This window comes from Rhinoraja longicauda, chromosome 37 (genome assembly GCF_053455715.1).
Source record: "Rhinoraja longicauda isolate Sanriku21f chromosome 37, sRhiLon1.1, whole genome shotgun sequence".
Lineage (NCBI taxonomy): Eukaryota > Metazoa > Chordata > Chondrichthyes > Rajiformes > Arhynchobatidae > Rhinoraja > Rhinoraja longicauda.
Window position 1 is genome coordinate 12,304,858 of NC_135989.1, and position 19,040 is coordinate 12,323,897.

General features: G+C 46.1%; 1 protein-coding gene across 1 annotated transcript in view; it reads right to left on the reverse strand.

Annotated features, from left to right (window-relative positions):
• The window catches only part of vav1 (vav guanine nucleotide exchange factor 1), a 91,020-nt gene that overhangs the window by 56,213 nt on the left and 15,767 nt on the right, over nucleotides 1–19,040 (reverse strand). The window contains exon 2 of the mRNA XM_078429648.1: nucleotides 11,659–11,775. Within this exon, the coding sequence (XP_078285774.1) occupies nucleotides 11,659–11,775 (117 nt within the window). The remainder of the gene's footprint in view (nucleotides 1–11,658; nucleotides 11,776–19,040) is intronic.

Here is a 19,040-nt window from a genome sequence, read left to right on the forward strand (position 1 = left end):
TCCCTAGCGTTTGAGGCCCTCTGAGGGGGCGCTGTGAACGGTAAACTGCTTATGTATGTGCTGTTAGGTTTGTGTGCCATTGTATGTTCGTTTCTTAGTACCTGCACTGATGTACAGCACTTTGGTCAACGTGGGTTGTGTTTAAATGTGCTATACAAGTAAAATTGACTTGATTTGACTCTTCCAAATTAAAATCCACATGAATCACCAACTAGACAGTTAATTTAAGCTATTGTAAGCTGCGTCATTGTTTTGTGTTTGTTGGTGGGCGTCTGGAAGAAGCTGCCGGAGGAGATAGTGAAGGCAGCTGGGCAACTTTTAACAAGCATTTGGAAAGTTGCATGGACAGGATAGGCTTAGAAGGCTTTGAACATCGACTTCTCCAACTTTAGATAGTTCCTCTGTCCCTCTCTTCCCCTCCTCCTTCCCAGATCTCCCTCTATCTTCCTGTCTCCACCTATATCTTTCCTTTGTCCCGCCCCCCTGACATCAGTCTGAAGAAGGGTCTCGACCCGAAACGTCACCCATTCCTTCTCTCCTGAGATGCTGCCTGACCTGCTGAGTTACTCCAGCATTTTGTGAATAAATACCTTCCATTTGTACCAGCATCTGCAGTTATTTTCTTATAGGCTTAGAAGGATATGGACCAAATGCAGGAGGTTGGGACGAGTGTAGATGGGGCATGCTGGTCGGCGTAGGCAGGTTGGCCAAAGGCCCTGTGTGTTGTTACTCTACACAAACTACTTGTGCTTGTGGAAAGTAATTGCATTTAAAATAGAGGAATTTAGAAGGATTGATAAAAACAGGAGCAAAAGGAGGCCATTCAGTCCTTCAGTATTCTGAAGAGTCTGAAGAAGGGTCTCGACCTAAAACGTCACCTATTCTTTTTCTCCAGAGATGTTGCCTGTCCCGCTGAGTTACTCCAGCACTTTGTGTCTATCTTTGGTTTAAATCAGCATCTGCAGTTACCTTCCTACGCCTTCAAGATCTCCTATCTCAGGGCTTTTGTGTCCAGAAATCTACTCGCCTCTTTATTGAATATGTTAAGAGTGGGCGGCACGGTGGCGCAGCGGTAGAGTTGCTGCCTTACAGCGAATGCAGCGCCGGAGACTCAAGTTCGATCCTGACTACGGGCGCCGTCTGTACGGAGTTTGTACGTTCTCCCCGTGACCTGCGTGAGTTTTCTCCGAGATCTTCGGTTTCCTCCCACACTCCAAATACGTACAGGTATGTAGGTTAATTGACTGGGTAAATGTAGAAATTGTCCGTAGTGGGTGTAGGATAGTGTTAGTGTGCGGGGATCGCTGGGCGGTGCGGACTCGGTGGGCCGAAGAGCCTGTTTCCACGCTGTATCTCTAAATCTAAAAAAAAGAGACTCAGTACAGTGCAAACTCAGTACAGAAAGCACCCGTAGTCAGAATGGAACCCACGCTTCTCCCTATCTCTGTAACCTCACCCAGCCCACAAGCTCACAGTGGTTGTGCTTTTCTTGGTCTGTCCTCGCTCATCACCACATTTTCCTTGACAAAGTCAGGACTTTGCCTTTGACAAACCCACCAAGGAGGGACCTCATTGAAACTTACTCTGCAGTGAAAACCCTGGATAGAGTGAATGTGGACAGAATTTTCCACTAGAGGGAGATTCTAGGACCAGAGGCCATAGCCTCAGAATAAAAGGATGTACCTTTAGAACGGAGATAAGGAGGAATTTCCTGGGACGCGCATGGGTTTTTTCTGGGTGTTCCAGTATCCTCCCAAATCCCAAAGATGTACAGGTTTGTAGGTTGATTATCTTCTGAACTTGTCCCATGTGTGTAGGATAGAACTAGTGTACATGGTGATCGATGGTCAGTGCGGACTCAGTGGGCCGAAGGACCAGTTTCCACACTGTATCTCTAAACTAATTTAATGTAAACAAAACTAAACACTGAACTGAACTGAACTGAACTAAACTGAACTGAACTGAACCGAACTGAACTGAACTAATGTGAACTGAACTGAACTGAACTGAACTAATAAGGAACTGGAGATGCAGGTTTAAACTGAAGATAGACACAAAATGCTGGAGTAACTCAGCGGGTCAGGCAGCATCTCTGGAGAGAAGGAGTGGGTGACGTTTCAGGCCGAGATCCTTCTTCAGACGCCTCGACCCAAAACATCACCCATTCCTTCTCTCCAGAGTTGCTGCCTGTCCCGCTGAGTTACTCATGATTTTTGTGTCTATCTAAACTAAACTAAACTAAACTAAACTGAACAAAACTGAACTAAACGTGGCCAGGAGCCAAAGAGGAAGAGACTCTCACTTACAGAAACAGGAAGCCTTTCTACTCATCTCCCTGCACTCTGTAGCAGCCTCACCAGAAATCCTTTGCTTTCTGATTTAGCAACTGTTTTGGTTTGTTCTGAATCAATGAGCTGGATTGGAATCTGCAGAACAAAGACCTAACTGGCCTACTTGCTTAGTGAGTCACCCAAGCCCGACTATAGCAACTCTAGTTTAGTTTAGTTTAGAGATACAGCATGGAAACAGGCCCTTCGGCCCACCAAGACCGCACCGACCAGCGATGCCCGCACATCAACACTATCCTACACACACTAGGGATGATTTTACATTCATACCAAGCCAATTAACCTACAAACCTGCACGTCTTTGGAGTGTGGGAGGAAACCGAAGATTTCGTAGAAAACACACGCAGGTCACGGGGAGAACGGACAAACTCCGTACAGACGGCAACCGTAGTCGGGATGGAACCCGGGTCTCTGGCACTGTGAGGCAGCAACTCTACCGCTGTGCCACCGTGCCGCCTTACTTGGGAAAACTTGAATCGTTTTCTGAATAGTATTAAAGGTAACTGTATTGGGAAATCTCTGCTTTAAAAATAAGACGCTAGTTATGAGAAATGGCCTGGGGTGGCAGTGCAAGCACAATGTCATGGAGGGAACTGGTGACTGGCGGTGGTGAGTGGGATAAAGGCGGCAGCAAGCAAAACTACAAGCTGGTAACTGGAAATCAAGTGGTCAGAAGTGGGAAGGTTAACCACAGATATCATCCGTCAAAGCGTTCCTGCCCCAAACAGAAATTGATATCTGCTAGATCTTCTCCAGCTGGTTTCTTCCTGATTCAGCACAAAGCAATGGATGAATCAGCAGATGGTCCTTTTATTTAGTTTTAGAGATACATACGCGGGAAATACCGAGCCACCAAGTCTGCCCCGACAAGCGATCCCCGTACACTAGCACTTTCCTACACACACAAGGGACTATTTACATTTAACCAAGCCACTTAACCTACAACTTTGTACGCCTTTGGTGTGTGGGAAGAAACCGAAGATCTCAGAGAAAACCCACGCAGGTCACGGGGAGAACGTACAAACTCCGTATAGACAGCACCCGTAGATTTAGATTTAGATTTAGAGATACAGCGCAGAAACAGGCCCTTCGGCCCACCGGGTCCGCGCCGCCCAGCAATCCCCGCACACTAACAGTATCCTACACTCACTAGGGACAATTTAAAAAAAAAATTACATTTGCCCAGCCAATTAACCTACAAACCTGTACGTCTTTGGAGTGTGGGAGGAAACCGAAGATCTCGGAGAAAACCCACGCAGGTCACGGGGGGAATGTACAAACTCCGTACAGACAGCGCCCGTAGTCAGGATCGAACCTGAGTCTCCGGCGCTGCATTCGCTGTAAGGCACCAACTCTACCTCAGCCCCACCGTTCCACCGAGACCAAACATAGACTCGGCCACCATTTCGCTGTGGTCAACAATGAGCTGTGGTCAACTCTGAACAGAGCTTTGAGATGGGACCACACACTAGAGGAATGTTGCCAGCGTTGAATATCCATTGCAGAGATATTGTGGTTAGTATATGGTGATCACATGCAATAATGTGCCCAGTTTCATTCTTTTTTTTTTCTGCCAGGCTATCGCAGTTTCAACCCAAACACCATCTGATTAAGTCACTTGCGTGAGAAACCACTCTCATCATCTCAATAGAAATGTGGGGACTCCCTTTTCCACTGGGCCACTCTCTTTGTCTCCAGTACAAGCAAAGAGGGTCAAGTTCAAAGAGGTTCAATGGTTCTTTAGCCCAGAGTCCAGGGCAACACGGTGGCGCAGCGGTAGAGTTGCTGCCTGACAGCGCCAGAGTCCCAGGTTCAATCCTGACTACGGGTGCCGTCTGTACAGAGTTTGTACGTTCTCCCCGTGACCAAGTGGGTTTTCTCTGGGATCTCCGGTTTCCTCCCACACTCCAAAGACGTGCAGGTTTGTAGGTTAATTGGCTTGATATATAATTGTAAATTTTCCCTAGTGGGGAGGAGTCGGTGTGTGGGGATCACTGGTCGGACTGGACTCGGTCAGCTGAAGGGCTTGTTTCCGCACTGTGTCTCTAAACTAAACTAAAGTTATCTCGAGGTTCTGGTGACTGAGTGGTGCAGCAGTAGAGCTGATACCTCACAACACCAGAGACCCTGGTTCGAGCCTGACTACGGGTGCTGTCTCGATGAAGTTTGTACATTCTCAGGTGACGGATAAGTGACGTTTTTCAGACTGAATAGACAATAGACAATAGGTGCAGGAGGAGGCCATTCGGCCCTTCAAGCCAGCACCACCATTCAATGTGATCATGGCTGATCATTCTCAATCAGTACCCCGTTCCTGCCTTCTCCCCATACCCCCTGACTCCGCTATCCTTAAGAGCTCTATCTAACTCTCTCTTGAATGCATTCAGAGAATTGGCCTCCACTGCCTTCTGAGGCAGAGAATTCCACAGATTTACAACTCTCTGACTGAAAAAGTTTTTCCTCATCTCAGTTCTAAATGGCCTACCCCTTATTCTTAAACTGTGGCCCCTTGTTCTGGACTCCACCAACATTGGGAACATGTTTCCTGCCTCTAACGTGTCCAACCCCTTAATAATCTTATACGTTTCGATAAGATCTCCTCTCATCCTTCTAAATTCCTGTATACACAAGCTTAGTCAATCCACTCTTTCAACATATGACAGTCCCGCCATTCCAGGAATTAACCTAGTAATCCTACGCTGCACGCCCTCAATAGCAAGAATACCCCTAACGTCACCTATCCATGTTCTCCAGGGATGCTGCCTGACCCATTGAGTCACTCCAGCACTTTGAGCCTTTCCTTGGTAAACCAGCATCTGCAGTTTCATACAGAGGGTGGTGGGTCTTTGTAATGAAGTCCTAGTTGCAGAGGTTGGTAGAGTTACAACATTTAGTAGACATTTTGACAGGTTCATGAAAAGAAAGTGTGTGGAGGGTTGTGGGCGTATTGCAGTCAAATGGTACCAGCTCAGATAAGCAACTAGATCTGCATGAACAGGGTGGGCTAGTGGGCCTGTTTAAGTGCTGTATAACTCCACGAGTTCCCTGTTATGAGAACTGATTCATTACGAAAAGCATTCATAAGAGACATTAAACATCAGGGGGGCACCTTATTGAAACTTACCGAACACTGGATAGAGTGGATGTGGAGAGGATGTTTCCACTAGTGGGAGAGTCTAGAACCAGAGAGCACAGCCTCAGAATAAAAGGACGTTCCTTTAGAAAGGAGATGAGGAGGAATTTCTTTAGTCAGAGGGTGGTGAATCTGTGGAATTCATTGCCACAGACAGCAGTGGAGGCCTTGGGTATTTTAAAGGCAAAGATTGACAGATTCTTGATTAGTACGGGTGTCAGGGGTTATGGGGAGAAGGCAGGAGAATGGGGTTAAGAGGGAGAGATAGATAGAGTCATAGAGTCATAGAGTGATACAGTGTGGAAACAGGCCCTTCGGCCCAACTTGCCCACACCGGCCAACATGTCCCAGCTACACTAGTCCCACCTGCCTGCGCTTGGTCCATATCCCTCCAAACCTGTCCTATCCGTGTACCTGTCTAACTGTTTCTTAAACGTTGGGATAGTCCCAGCCTCAGCTACCTCCTCTGGCAGCTTGATCCATACACCCACCACTCTTTGTGTGAAAAAGTCACCCCTCAGATTCCTATTAAATCTTTCCCCCTTCCCCTCCAGAACAAGGGGTCACAGTTTAAGGATAAGGGGGAAGTCTTTTAGGACCGAGATGAGAAGGGTTTTTTTCACACAGAGAGTGGTGAATCTTTGGAATTCTCTGCCACAGAAGGTAGTTGAGGCCAGTTCATTGGCTATATTTAAAAGGGAGTTAGATGTGGCCCTTGTGGCTAAAGGAATCAGGGGTATGAGAGAAGGCAGGTACGGGATACTGAGTTGGATGATCAGCCATGATCATATTGAATGGCGGTGCAGGCTCGAAGGGCCGAATGGCCTACTCCTGCACCTATTTTCTATGTTTCTATGTTTCACCTTAAACCTATGTCCTCTGGTCCTCAATTCCCCTACGCTGGGCAAGAGTCCCCATGCATCCACCCGATCTATTCCTCACATGATTTTATACATATATTATAATTTAGATCAGCCAATGTTGAACGGAGGAGTAGACTTGATGGGCCGAATGTCCTAGTTCTGCTCCTATAACGTGAGCTAATGAACATTTCAGCAGCGTACAATGAGGCAGTAAGATGTCTACCCTGTTGTGGACTAATCCGGTCTCCACAAGTGAAGTTGTGTTGAAAGAACTTCTGGGAAACTGGAGCCTGACAGAGAGGAAGGACCATATTAGGCCAGAGCCGACATCGTCTTATTTGGCCTTTGCAATCTTCCTGTGGCGGTTCAGAGGTTATTGCGCTGTGATGGAGCGCTGCAGAACGATGCAGCCGCATGCACGGCTCAGAGCTATTTCCTGCCAGAAACCACAACTTGTGCACTCTACACAAACACAAAGCCTTCACCCAGACTGATCTGCTGAAGCCAACATACCAGCCTGCTCCATGCCCCAGTCTCAGCCCGCAAGGAAACATCTTTATACCTCGTCCAGGGGCTTCAGAGTGAAGCCATTCTTTAGTCAGAGGGTGGTGAATCTGTATGGAATCCATCGCCACTAGAAGGCTGTGGAGGCCAAGTCAATGGATAGTTTTAAGGTTGAGATAGATGGATACCGAATAGTGAATAGAGTGGATGTGGAGAGGATATTTCCACAAGTGGGAGAGTCTAGGACTAGAGGTCACAGCCTCAGAATTAAAGGACGTTCCTTTAAGAAGGGGATGAGAAGAAACGTCTTTAGTCAGAGGGTGGTAAATCTGTGGAATTCATTGCCACAGAAGGCTGTGGAGGCCAAGTCAATGGATACTATTATCATATCATATCATATCATATCATATATATACAGCCGGAAACAGGCCTTTTCTGCCTACCAAGTCCGTGCAGCCCAGCGATCCCCGTACATTAACACTATCCTACACCCACTAGGGACAATTTAAAAAAAAACATTTTTACCCAGCCAATTAACCTACATACCTGTACGTCTTTAAGGCCGAGATTGACAGATTCTTGATTAGGACGGGTGTCAGGGGGTTGTAGGGGAGAAGGCAGGAGAATGGGGTTTAGGAGGGAGAGATAGTTCAGCCATGATTGAATGGCGGAGTGGACTAGATGGGCCAAATGGCCTAATTCTGCTCCTATCACTTATGAACATTCATTCCTGGTGTGCTGAAAAATCTATCAACCACAAGTCATCCAATCTTTGGAGGGCCGTGAGGCAACCAGACAAGACTATAAGACATAAGACAATGCCTGGCATGGTATCTACGTTCCAGAGGTGCAGAGATTACAGGGGTTGGGTTCAATCCTGACCTTGGGTGTTAACAACATTTGCATGTTCTTTTTCAGGCATAGGAGCAGAATTAGACCATTCTGCCCATCAAGCCCACTCCAGTTAACCGACAAACTCGCACATCTTTGAGATGTGGAATGAAACCAGAGCACCAGGAGGTAACCCACGTGGTCACAGGGAGAACCTGGAAACTCCACACAGACAGCACCCATAGTCAGAATCAAACCGGGGTCGTTGGTGAGGCAGCAACACTATCAGCTGCTTGATGAAGACAACATAAATTAGTTTGAGAGTCATACAGTCATACAGTGTGGGAAATGGCCCTTCAGCCCAACTTGTCCACACTAACCAACATGTCCCATCTACACTAGACCCTCTGCTTACGTCAGGTCCATATTCCTCTAAACCTATCTAATTGTTTCTTAAACGTTGCAATAGTCCCGGCCTTAACTATCTCCTCTGGCAGCTCGTTTCACACACCCCTTGTGTGAAAAAGTTACCCCTCAGATTCCTATTAAATCTTTTCTCCTTCACTTTAAACCTGTGTCCTCTGGTTCTCGATTCCCCTACTCTGGGCGTCTACCCGATCTATTCCTCTCATGATTTTATACACCTCTGTAAGATCATCAGTTTGTGCAGAAACAAAATATCTTAAGGCCAGATTCCTGTTCTATGCACAAGGGGAAATGAAGCATTGCACTACCTCAGCAACAGTTAAATTTAATTTCGATCAGTCACCACTTCAAACACTGAGATGAGTATTTCCTGGCAGTGAATTTGCTCAGTTTTCACTCAGCTAAGTCTGCCTCTCCGCTGATACTACTCTTGATCAAACCTCACTGGCTTTACCTTGCACTAAACATTATTCTCTTCTCATGTTTAGTTTTAGTTTAGACATACAGCGTGGAAACAGGCCCTTCGGCCCACCGAGCCCGCACCGACCAGCGATCCCCGCACATTAACACTATCCTGCACCGGGGGCAATCTTACCTTTTTACTGAAGCCAATTAACATACAAAACTGGACGTCTTTGGAGTGTGGAAGGAAACCAAAGATCTCGGAGAAAACCCCTTGCAGGTCAAGGGGAGAACGTACAAACTCCATACAGACAGTAGCTGTAGTCGGGATCGAACCCGGGTCTCCGGCGCTGTAAGGCAACAACTCTACCGCTGCGCCACAGTGCCGCCCCATGTGTCTATACACTGTAAATGGTTCACTTGTAATCATGTATAGTCTTTCTGCTGACTGGTTAGTATGCAACAAAAACTTTTCACTGTACCTCGGTAAAACTAAACTGAACTATGCTGGAACTAATGCTTCGAAGGTTCTCGCCTAATCCATCTGCAACCCTAGCAGTGAGCTAGAAAATATTCTGGGAGTAGGAAAAAAAAGTGCTGGGCTGGAGGCTTTAGAGATACAGCATGGAAAGAGGCCCTTTGGCCCACCGAGTCCATGCTGACCAACAATCCCCTTACACTAGTTCTACCCTACACACCAGAGACAATTTACTGAAGCCAATTGCCCCACAAACCCGCACGTCTTTCGGATGTGGGAGGAAAGCTGAGACAACGCACGCGATCACGGAGGGAATGTCCAAACTCCGCACAGACAGCAGGCGAGGCCAAGATCGAACCACTCTACCACTCTACCACTGTGCTGCCTTTTAAATTTTGGTCACTTCTTCCGGCACTTCAGGTGGACTGCACAGCATATATCGTCTGAACCAGCAAGCATCTTCATGTGCAAGCAACCCAAGGTTAACGAGAGAATGGCAGATAGAACACGATGCCAGATAATGGTGAGGTTAACCAACTTGGTGGAAAAAATAGCAAAAACCACAACATTGTTTCAACGAGGAGATACTGCACAGTGTTGCGATCCGGGGCATTATTATACACGCACATGTGATAGGAGCAGAATTAGACCATTCAGCCCATCAAGTCTACTCCATCTAAGACAGACACACAATGCTGGAGTAACTCAGTGGGACAGGCAGCATCTCTGGAGAGAAGGAATGGGTGACGTTTCAGGTCAAGATCCTTCTTCAGACTGAACATTTTCTTCGATTTCAACCAGCATCTGCAGTTTGTTCCTACACACAAGTTTACTCCGCCATTCAATCGTGGCTGATCTGTCTCTCCCTCTCAACCCCATTCTCCAGCCTTCTCCCCATAACCCCTGTCACCTGTACTAATCAAGAATCTGTCTATCTCTGCTTCAAAAATATCCATTGACTTGGCCACCACAGTCGTCTGCGGCAAAGAATTCCACAGATTCACCACCCTCTGGCTAAAGAAATTCCTCCTCATCGCCTTTCTAAAATACGTCCCTTTATTCTGAGGCTGTAGCCCCTGGTCCTAGACTCTCCCACTAGTGGAAACACCCTCTCCTCATTCAGACTGAGAGTCAGCGGGACAGGGAAACTAGAGGAATTAAAAGATTCAGAACAAATCAGAGCCGGCACTGAACAGCCAAGGTAAGGTGGAGCCCACAATGATCCATTGTCAGCTGTATAAGAGGTGACAAGCACACGAGGCAGTGGTAGCAAATCCGGGTTAAAATGTGGTCGTAGAGCTGGAGTGCAAGAATAGCAAAGGATCGGTGTTGAGTGTGAACAGAGTGCAAGCAAAGAGTGAGTGTGAAGAATAGTGAGCAGCCTGTTCACCATTGCAAGGCCTTAGATTAATGAGGCGTTTAAGTGGTATTGCTTTTAGACAATAGACAATAGGTGCCATTCGACCCTTCGAGCCACCACCGCCATTCGATGTGATCATGGCTGATCATTCTCAATCAGTACCCCGTTCCTGCCTTCTCCCCATACCCCCTGACTCCGCTATCCTTAAGACCTCTATCCAGCTCTCTCTTGAATGCATTCAGAGAATTGGCCTCCACTGCCTTCTGAGGCAGAGAATTCCACAGATTCACAACACTCTAACTGACCTTTCAGTATCATCAGCAGATCTGCGAGTGACATCAGAAATAATCATTCAGAACCTTGTGGTCGAAAATCTCTCTGGCGACTAATTTTGAGCATTGCGTCACCAATATATTGGACGGCATTATAATATCAACGCGAGCCTTCAACATCTAACCCAAGAGCACACGCTATGTCACGGACAGTGTTGAGTTTAGTTTAGTTTAGAGATACAGAACAGAAACAGGCCCTTCAGCCCACCGAGTCCGTGCCGACCAGCGATCCCCCCACACTAACACTATCCCACACATACTAGGGGCAATGAACAATTTATCACTGAAGCCAATTAGCCTACAAACCTGTATGTTTTTGGAGTGTGGGTGGAAATTGGAGCACCCGGAGAAAACCCACGGTGAGAACGTACAAACTCCGTACAGGCAGCACCCGTAGTCAGGATGGAACCCGGGTCTCCTAAGAGCAACATCTCTTGAGAACATCCAGTGAATTGGCCTCCACTGCCTTCTGTGGCTGAGAATTCCACAGATTCACAACTCTCTAGGTGAAAACGTTTTTCCTCATCTCAGTCCTAAATGGCCTACCCCTAAATGGCCTACCCTTAAAAGGCCAGTCCTAAATGGCCTATTCTTAAAATGTGACCCCTGGTTCTGGACTCCCCCGACATGGGGAACATTTTTCCTGCATCTAGCCTGTCCAATCCCTTAAGAAACTTATATGTTTCTATAAGATCCCCTCTCATCCTTCTAAATTCGAGTGACTACAAGCCCAGTTGATCCATTCTTTCATCCATTCTTTCATCATGTGTCTAAAACTAAACTATACATACGTACAACCATACTCCATTCAACAAGAGTGTTGGAGCAGAAGATTGCATTGCTTTTCAGATTACAAAAGATACATGTCACATTAAATTAAACTGAACATTGAGACAGTACACAAAAGTCCCCACATTTCTGGAGCCATTTTGTAACCAGACCCTGAGACCATGATTCCAGTCTGAAACATACAGATCGTACCTTAGCAAAATTTCGGCCATCAAACAGATCGAAGGCTTCGAATAGTTCGTTTTTCCTCATGTTGAACTTTTCACAGCAAGCATTCAAAAAGGTCCTAATGTTCTTGAGGCAGAGGAACTGTAAAGCAAGAAGCAAAAAAACACAGAAACAAAATAAGTAAACTGGAATATAAAGCTGGCATATTGCATAATTGAATGGGGCAATTTAGTTTAGAGATACAGCGTGGAAACAGGCCCTTCGGCCCACCATGTCTGTGCCGACCAACGATTACACACATTACTTCCATGTAAATCCCACTTTCACATCCTACACAACAGGGATATTTTACCAAAGCCAATTAACTTCCAAACCCGCACCTCTTTGGGATGTGGGCGGAAACCGGAGAACCCGAGGAAAACCCACGCTGTCCCAGGGAAAATGTGCAAACTCCGCACAGAGAGCACCCGTGGCCAGGATCAAACCCTGGTCTCTGGAGCACTAAGGCAACAGCTCTACCACTGCGCCTCAGTGCCTCCCCTCTTTGTAAGCTGCATTAATTTAATGAAAAAGTAATAGTTAGATTAATATCACAGTTCCCTCTACAACCACAAGGTGCTGTGCAGGGATTGATGTATATACACCGATCAGCCAAAACATTATGACCACTGACAGGCGAAGTGAATAACGTTGATTATCTTGTTACAATGGCACCTGTCAAGGGGTGGGATATATTAGGCAGCAATTGAACAGTCAGATCTTGAGGTTGATGTGTTGGATGCAGGAGAAATGGGCAGGAGTAAAGACCTGAGCGACTTTGACAAGGGCCAAATTGTTATGGCCAGACGACTGGGTCAGAGCATCTCTGAAACGGTAAGGCTTGTGGGGTGCTCCCGGTCAGCAGTGGTGAGTACCGACCGACAGTGGTCCGAGGAGGGACAAACCACAAACCGGCGACAGGCAGGGTGTTGGGTGCCCAAGGCTCATCGATGCATGAGGGCAACGAAGGCTATCCCGTCTGCTCCGAACCGACAGAAGGTCGACTGTGGCACAAGTCACAGAAAATTGTAATGGTGGTCACGGGAGGAATGTGTCACAATACACAGTGCATCGCACCCTGCTGCGTATGGGGCTGCACACGGAGGACCAACAGCATATTAGGCAGGTGGTCATAATGTTTTCGCTCATCAGGTCATAATGTTTTGGCTGATCGGTGTATATACCATTGCCACCCCCTTTTTCTACTTAAAGTCAAGTCAAGTCAAGTCAATTTTATTTGTATAGCACATTTAAAAACAACCCGTAGTGGAAACATTTCATAAAGTATTTCATTTGCTTTGATAGCAGTTCCAAGTTTGTAATGTTGTAAACGACAAATGATCTCTTTATTGTTTTGTGGTTTGGAACAATCATCTTTGCGTCTCCCTTTAAAGATTTGTTCTCTGCCCCACTACTCCCACAGTACAAATAAACTATTCACTTCAATAATTGCACATTTCTCTTCTCTTTTCCAGTTCTCACTAGACAGGGACTTTCGGCCGATACGAATGGATTAAGCCTTGCAATAATAACGAAATTAGCACACGTTTAGGGTGGTGAATCTATGGAATTCATTGCCACAGGAGGCTGTGGAGGCCAAGTCAATGGATATTTTTAAGGCAGAGATAGATAGATTCTTGATTAGTACGGGTGTCAGGGGTTATGGAGAGAAGGCAGGAGAATGGGTTTAGGAGGGAGAGATAGATCAGCCATGATTGAATGGCGGAGTAGACTTGTTGGGCCGAATGGCCTAATTTTACTCCTATCCCTTAAGACCTTATGATATTTCTACAAAATGGAGGCACCGTATGAATTATTAGCCACATGTTGCAGATGCTCACAGATACATGCGGCTCTCAATAGAGAAAGGACATTGATAAGGAACAGGGTGACACAGTGGCGCAGTGATAGAGTTGCTGCCTCACAGTGCCAGAGACCCAGGTTCCATCCCGAATACCGGTGCTTGTCTTTACGGAGTTTGTACGTTCCCCCTGTGACCTGTGTGGGTTTTCTCCAGGTGCTCTGGTTTCTTCCCACACTCCAAAGATGCGTGGGTTTGTAGGTTAATTGGCTGCAGTAAAATGGTAAACTGTGTAGGATAGTGCTAGTGTACCGAATAGCCTGTTTCCGTGCTGTATCTCTACAGTCTAAAGTCTAAAGACATAGGAAGACAGCAATCTATCAGCCCCCAGTTTGTAGAATGTATAAAATTCCATCGTAATGCCCATCCCTTCAAGGCGAAAAAGATTCCGATATTTCCTCATGCCAAACTCAGCTGAAATCTAGTCCAACCCGAAAAATAACAACAGGAAGGTAAAGCTAAAGCCAAGATCAGCTACTTGTAAGGAACTGCAGGTGCTGCGTTACACCCAAGATAGCTACAAAGTGCTGGAGTAACTCAGTGGGTCAGGCAGCATCTTTGGAGAAAAAGGATGGGTCATATTTCAGGTGGAGATCCTTCTTCAGATTCTGGAGAAACAGAGTAGGTGACGTTTCGGGTCGGAACCGCTCTTCAGATATGTCTTCACCCAAAATGTCACCCATCCTTTTTCTCCAGAGATGGTTGCCGTACTGCTACGTTGCTCCAGCACTGTGTCCAACTACAATTTTACTGAATGAAAGGCCAGTTTCAAGGGGCCATAGCCCACTCCTGTTACTAGCTTCCATCGAAGGGGCTGCACTTCTGTGAGCGTTAATTTTAGTTTAGAGATACAGCGCGGAAACAGGCCCTTCGGCCCACCGAGCACGCACTGACCAGCGATACCTGCACACTAATACTACTCTACACTAGCGACAATTTTGACATTTATACCAGGCCGATACCAAACCTGTACGTCTTTGGAGTGCGGGAGGAAACCGAAGATCTCGGAGAAAACCCACGCAGGTCATGGGGAAAATGTACAAACTCCGTACAGACAAGCACACCGTGGTCGGGATCGAACCCGGGTCTCTGGAACAGTGAGGCAGCAACTCTACCGCTGCGCCACCGTGCTGTTTCCTAATGCCCTGTACTTGGAAACACAGGGTAGGTTCAGAGCCTCATCGGGAAACAATACTTCATCATTGCCTTCTGGTAGTCATGTTGGCTTTGATTGCTAATCCCGGCAACTGTACACACAAATACTTTCAACAGGCACCCACAAGTATGGGGAAGTGTTGCTGAACAGGCTGGACATGTGATAGTGTTGGCAGCCAAATAGAGTCAGAGTTATGCAGCACACAAACAGTCTCAGCCCAACATGTCCATGTTGATCAAGTAGCCTATCTCAGCTAGTCCCACGTGCCTGGACTTGGTCCATAACCCCCCACACCCCCTCCACCCGCAACCCCACCCCCCACCCCCACAAAGCTTTCCTATCCAGCGCAGTTACAATTCCAGTTTAATTTATTGCCACGTGTACTGAGGTACAGTGAAAAGCTTTTGTTACATGCTATCCAGGCAGCGGAAAGACTATGCATAATTACAATTGAGCCTTCCACAGCGTATAGATAAATGCACGATAAGGGAATAAGGGGACACGGGTCATGTGAGGGCAGAAGAGATTAGTTTGGTTTGAGATTAGTGAGGGCAGAGAGTCTAAAACTAGCAGGCACGGGTTTAATCTGAGAGGAGATCAATTTAAAAGGGGCTTGAGGGGCAACTTCTTCACATAGAAGTGTGGTGAATGAATAGATATGGAACAAACTGCCAAACTGCCAAACCACACCCCGATCCGTGACCATATCACCCCCGTCCTTTACAAACTCCACTGGCTCCCCATCCCCCAGAGAATCCAGTACAAAATCCTCCTCATAACCTACAAAGCCCTCCATAACCTGGCCCCATCCTACCTGACCGACCTCCTCCACAGGCACACTCCCACCTGCACCCTCCGCTCTGCCGCTGCCAATCTCCTATCCCCCCACATCCGGACCAAACTCAGATCCTGGGGGGACAGGGCTTTCTCCATCGCTGCTCCCACCCTATGGAACTCACTACCCCAAACCGTTAGAGACTCCTCCACACTCACCACATTCAAAACATCGCTGAAGTCTCACCTGTTCAGTACTGCCTTCAACCACTGAAGGTCACCTCACCTTCTGTCTCCTTTCTCTGTTCGTTTACTTATTTACTTATTTATCTATTTATTAATTTCCCTATGTTCTCTAAATCTCTGTAAAGCGTCTTTGAGTATATGAAAAGCGCTATATAAATAAAATGCATAATTATTATTATTAAAGGAAACTACAAAGTTAGGTACAACTACAATTACAATTGGGGCTAAATTGTGGCGCAGCGGTAGAGTTGCTGCCTCATAGCACCAAAGATCTGGGTTCCATCCTGACTACAGTGTGCTTGTCTGTACAGAGTTTGTACGTTCTCCCTGTGACCGCCTGGGTTTTCTCCGGGTGCTCCGGTTCCCTCCCACACTCCAAAGACGTACAGGTATGTAGGTTAATTGACTTGTGTATATTGTCCCTAGTGTGTAGGATAGAACTAGTGTATGGATGATCGCTTGTTGGCGTGGACTCATTGGGCCAAAGAGCCTGTTTCCAAACTGTATCTCTAACATGAAGATTATAGATATTGTGGGCTGAAGGGCCTGTTTCTGTGGTGTGTTATGTTATGTTTGCAGATGATACAAAGCTGGGTGGTAGTGTGAACTGTGAGGAAGATGCTATGAGGTTGCAGGGTGACTTGGACAGGTTGTGTGAGTGGGCGGATGCATGGCAGATGCAGTTTAATGTGGATAAGTGTGAGGTTATCCACTTTGGTGGTAAGAATAGGAAGGCAGGGTATTATCTGAATGGTGTCAAGTTAGGAACAGGGGACGTACAACGAGATCTTGGTGTCCTAGTGCATCAGTCACTGAAAGAAAGCATGCAGGTACAACAGGCAGTGAAGAAAGCCAATGGAATGTTGGCCTTCATAACAAGAAGAGTTGAGTATAGGAGCAAAGAGGTCCTTCTGCAGTTGTACAGGGCCCTAGTGAGACCACACCTGGAGTACTGTGTGCAGTTTTGGTCTCCAAATTTGAGGAAGGATATTCTTGCTATTGAAGGCGTGCAGCGTAAGTTTACTAGGTTAATTCCCGGAAAGGCGGGACTATCATATGTTGAAAGACTGGAGCGACTAGGTTTGTATACACTGGAATTTAGAAGGATGAGAGGAGATCTTATTGAAACGTATAAGATTATTAAGGGGTTGGACATGTTAGAGGCAGGAAACATGTTCCCAATGTTGGGGGAGTCCAGAACAAGGGGCCACAGTTTAAGAATAAGGGGTAGGCCATTTAGAACTGAGATGAGGAAAAACTTTTTCAGTCAGAGAGTTGTGAATCTGTGGAATTCTCTGCCTCAGAAGGCAGTGGAGGCCAATTTTCTGAATACATTCAAGAGAGAGCTAGATAGAGCTCTTAAGGATAGTGGAGTCAGGGGGTATGGGGAGAAGGCAGGAACGGGGTACTGATTGAGAATGATCAGCCATGATCACATTGAATGGCGGTGCTGGCTCGAAGGGCCGAATGGCCCCCTCCTGCACCTATTGTCTATTGTCTATTGTCACTTTGCGATAATTCAGTTAATAACATCTACGCAAATTTCACTTCTGAATAAGCTTGAGAAGCCTTCCTGTTGAATAGCCTGCATACTTTCAGGCTATTAAATAATTATAAATAGCAATCACCTAGTCCCTTATTGGTGTGGTTGACTAATGTCAGTAACGACCAGAAGCAACAACAGCCAAAAATCATGCTTTGGACTTTAGAGATACAGCGTAGAAACAGGACTTTTGACCCACCGAGTCCGCGCTGACCAGCGATCAACTCCTACACTCGCACTAGGTTGATTGGCTTGGTATAATTGTAAATTGTCGCTAGTGTGTGTAGGATAGTGTTAGTGTACGGGATCGCTGGTCAGTGCAGACTCGGTGGGCCGAAGGGCCTGTTTACGCGCTGTATTTTTCATCTAAACTAAACTAAAATACATCAAAGTGCTGGAGGGTCTCAGTCTGAAGAATGGTCCCCACCCGATACATCCACAGATGCTGTCTGATCCGCTGAGTTACTCCAGCACTTGTCCTCACTATTCCGGCATCTGTCTCCAATGTCACCGCAGGTATTGTTTGGTGAAGAAATTATTCTGGACAAAGTATCTGCAAAGTTCCCCACTCTACTGTTTGAAGTGGAAGTGAATGTGTAAATTCCTTTTCTTCCTGTGATATTAACTGGAAAATAATGCATCTCATTTGAGCAGTCAAATACAGTGTTAATCCTGTAATTGGTTATGTAGATCTGTGGCACTGCTGTAAAGCTTTCACAACCTGTCTCTTACTCTATGCTGGGCTTATGTTACCAAGAATGTGTTGGCAACATTCCACGTGACACATTTGTCTTTCATTGCACAGGACTGATACAGAGAAGGAATGTGTGACAGGGCATATAAATCAGTGAATTGAAATTCAGCTATTCAGTTTGGTATAGTTTAGTTTAGTTTGGTATAGTTTAGTTTAGTTTGATATACAGTAGTTTAGTTTGGTATATTATAGTATAATTTGGTTTAGTTTAATTCAGTATAGTTTAGTTTAACTTCATTTAGTTTAGTAGAGTAGGTATAGTATAGTTAAGTTGAGTTCTTAGTTTAGCTTAGTTTAGCTTGGTTTAGCTTAGTTTAGCTTAGTTTAGTGTAGAGATATGGAGTGAAAACAGGCCCTTCAGCCCACCAAGTTCACGCCGACCAGTTCAGTTCAGTTCAGTGTAGTTTATTGTCACCTGTACTGAGTGAGGTACAGTGAAAAACCTTTTGTTGCTAACCAGTCAGCAGAAAGACAATACATGATTACAATCGAGCCATTTACAGTGTACAGATACTTGATGAGGAAATAATGTTTAGTGCAATCAAGTCCGATCAAGGATAGTCCGAAGGTCATCAAAGAGGTAGCTAGTAGTTCGAATATTTATTCACAAAATGCTGGAGTAACTCAGCAGGTCAGGCAGCATCTCGGGAGAGAAGGAATGGGTGACGTTTCGGGTCGAGACCCTTCTTAGTAGTTCAGCACTGCTCTCTGGTTGTGGTAGGATAATTCAGTTGCCTGTGACTAGTGATCGCCCGTACACTAATTCTATGTTATCCACGTTTTGCATGCTGCATACTAGGGGCAATTTACAGAAGCCAATTGACCTACAAAGCTGGACGTCTTTGTAATGTGGGAAGAGACTGAAACATCTGGAGTAGTCTGAAAACTGTGGCCTCCAGGTTCAGGAACAGCTTCTCCCCAACAACCACCAGGCTATTGAACTCAACAATCGCAAATCGGTCTGGCCTGATTATGACCTCAGGTCCACATGACCCAGAAAACAGCTCAGTTAACGATATTTGAGGAAGCTTCC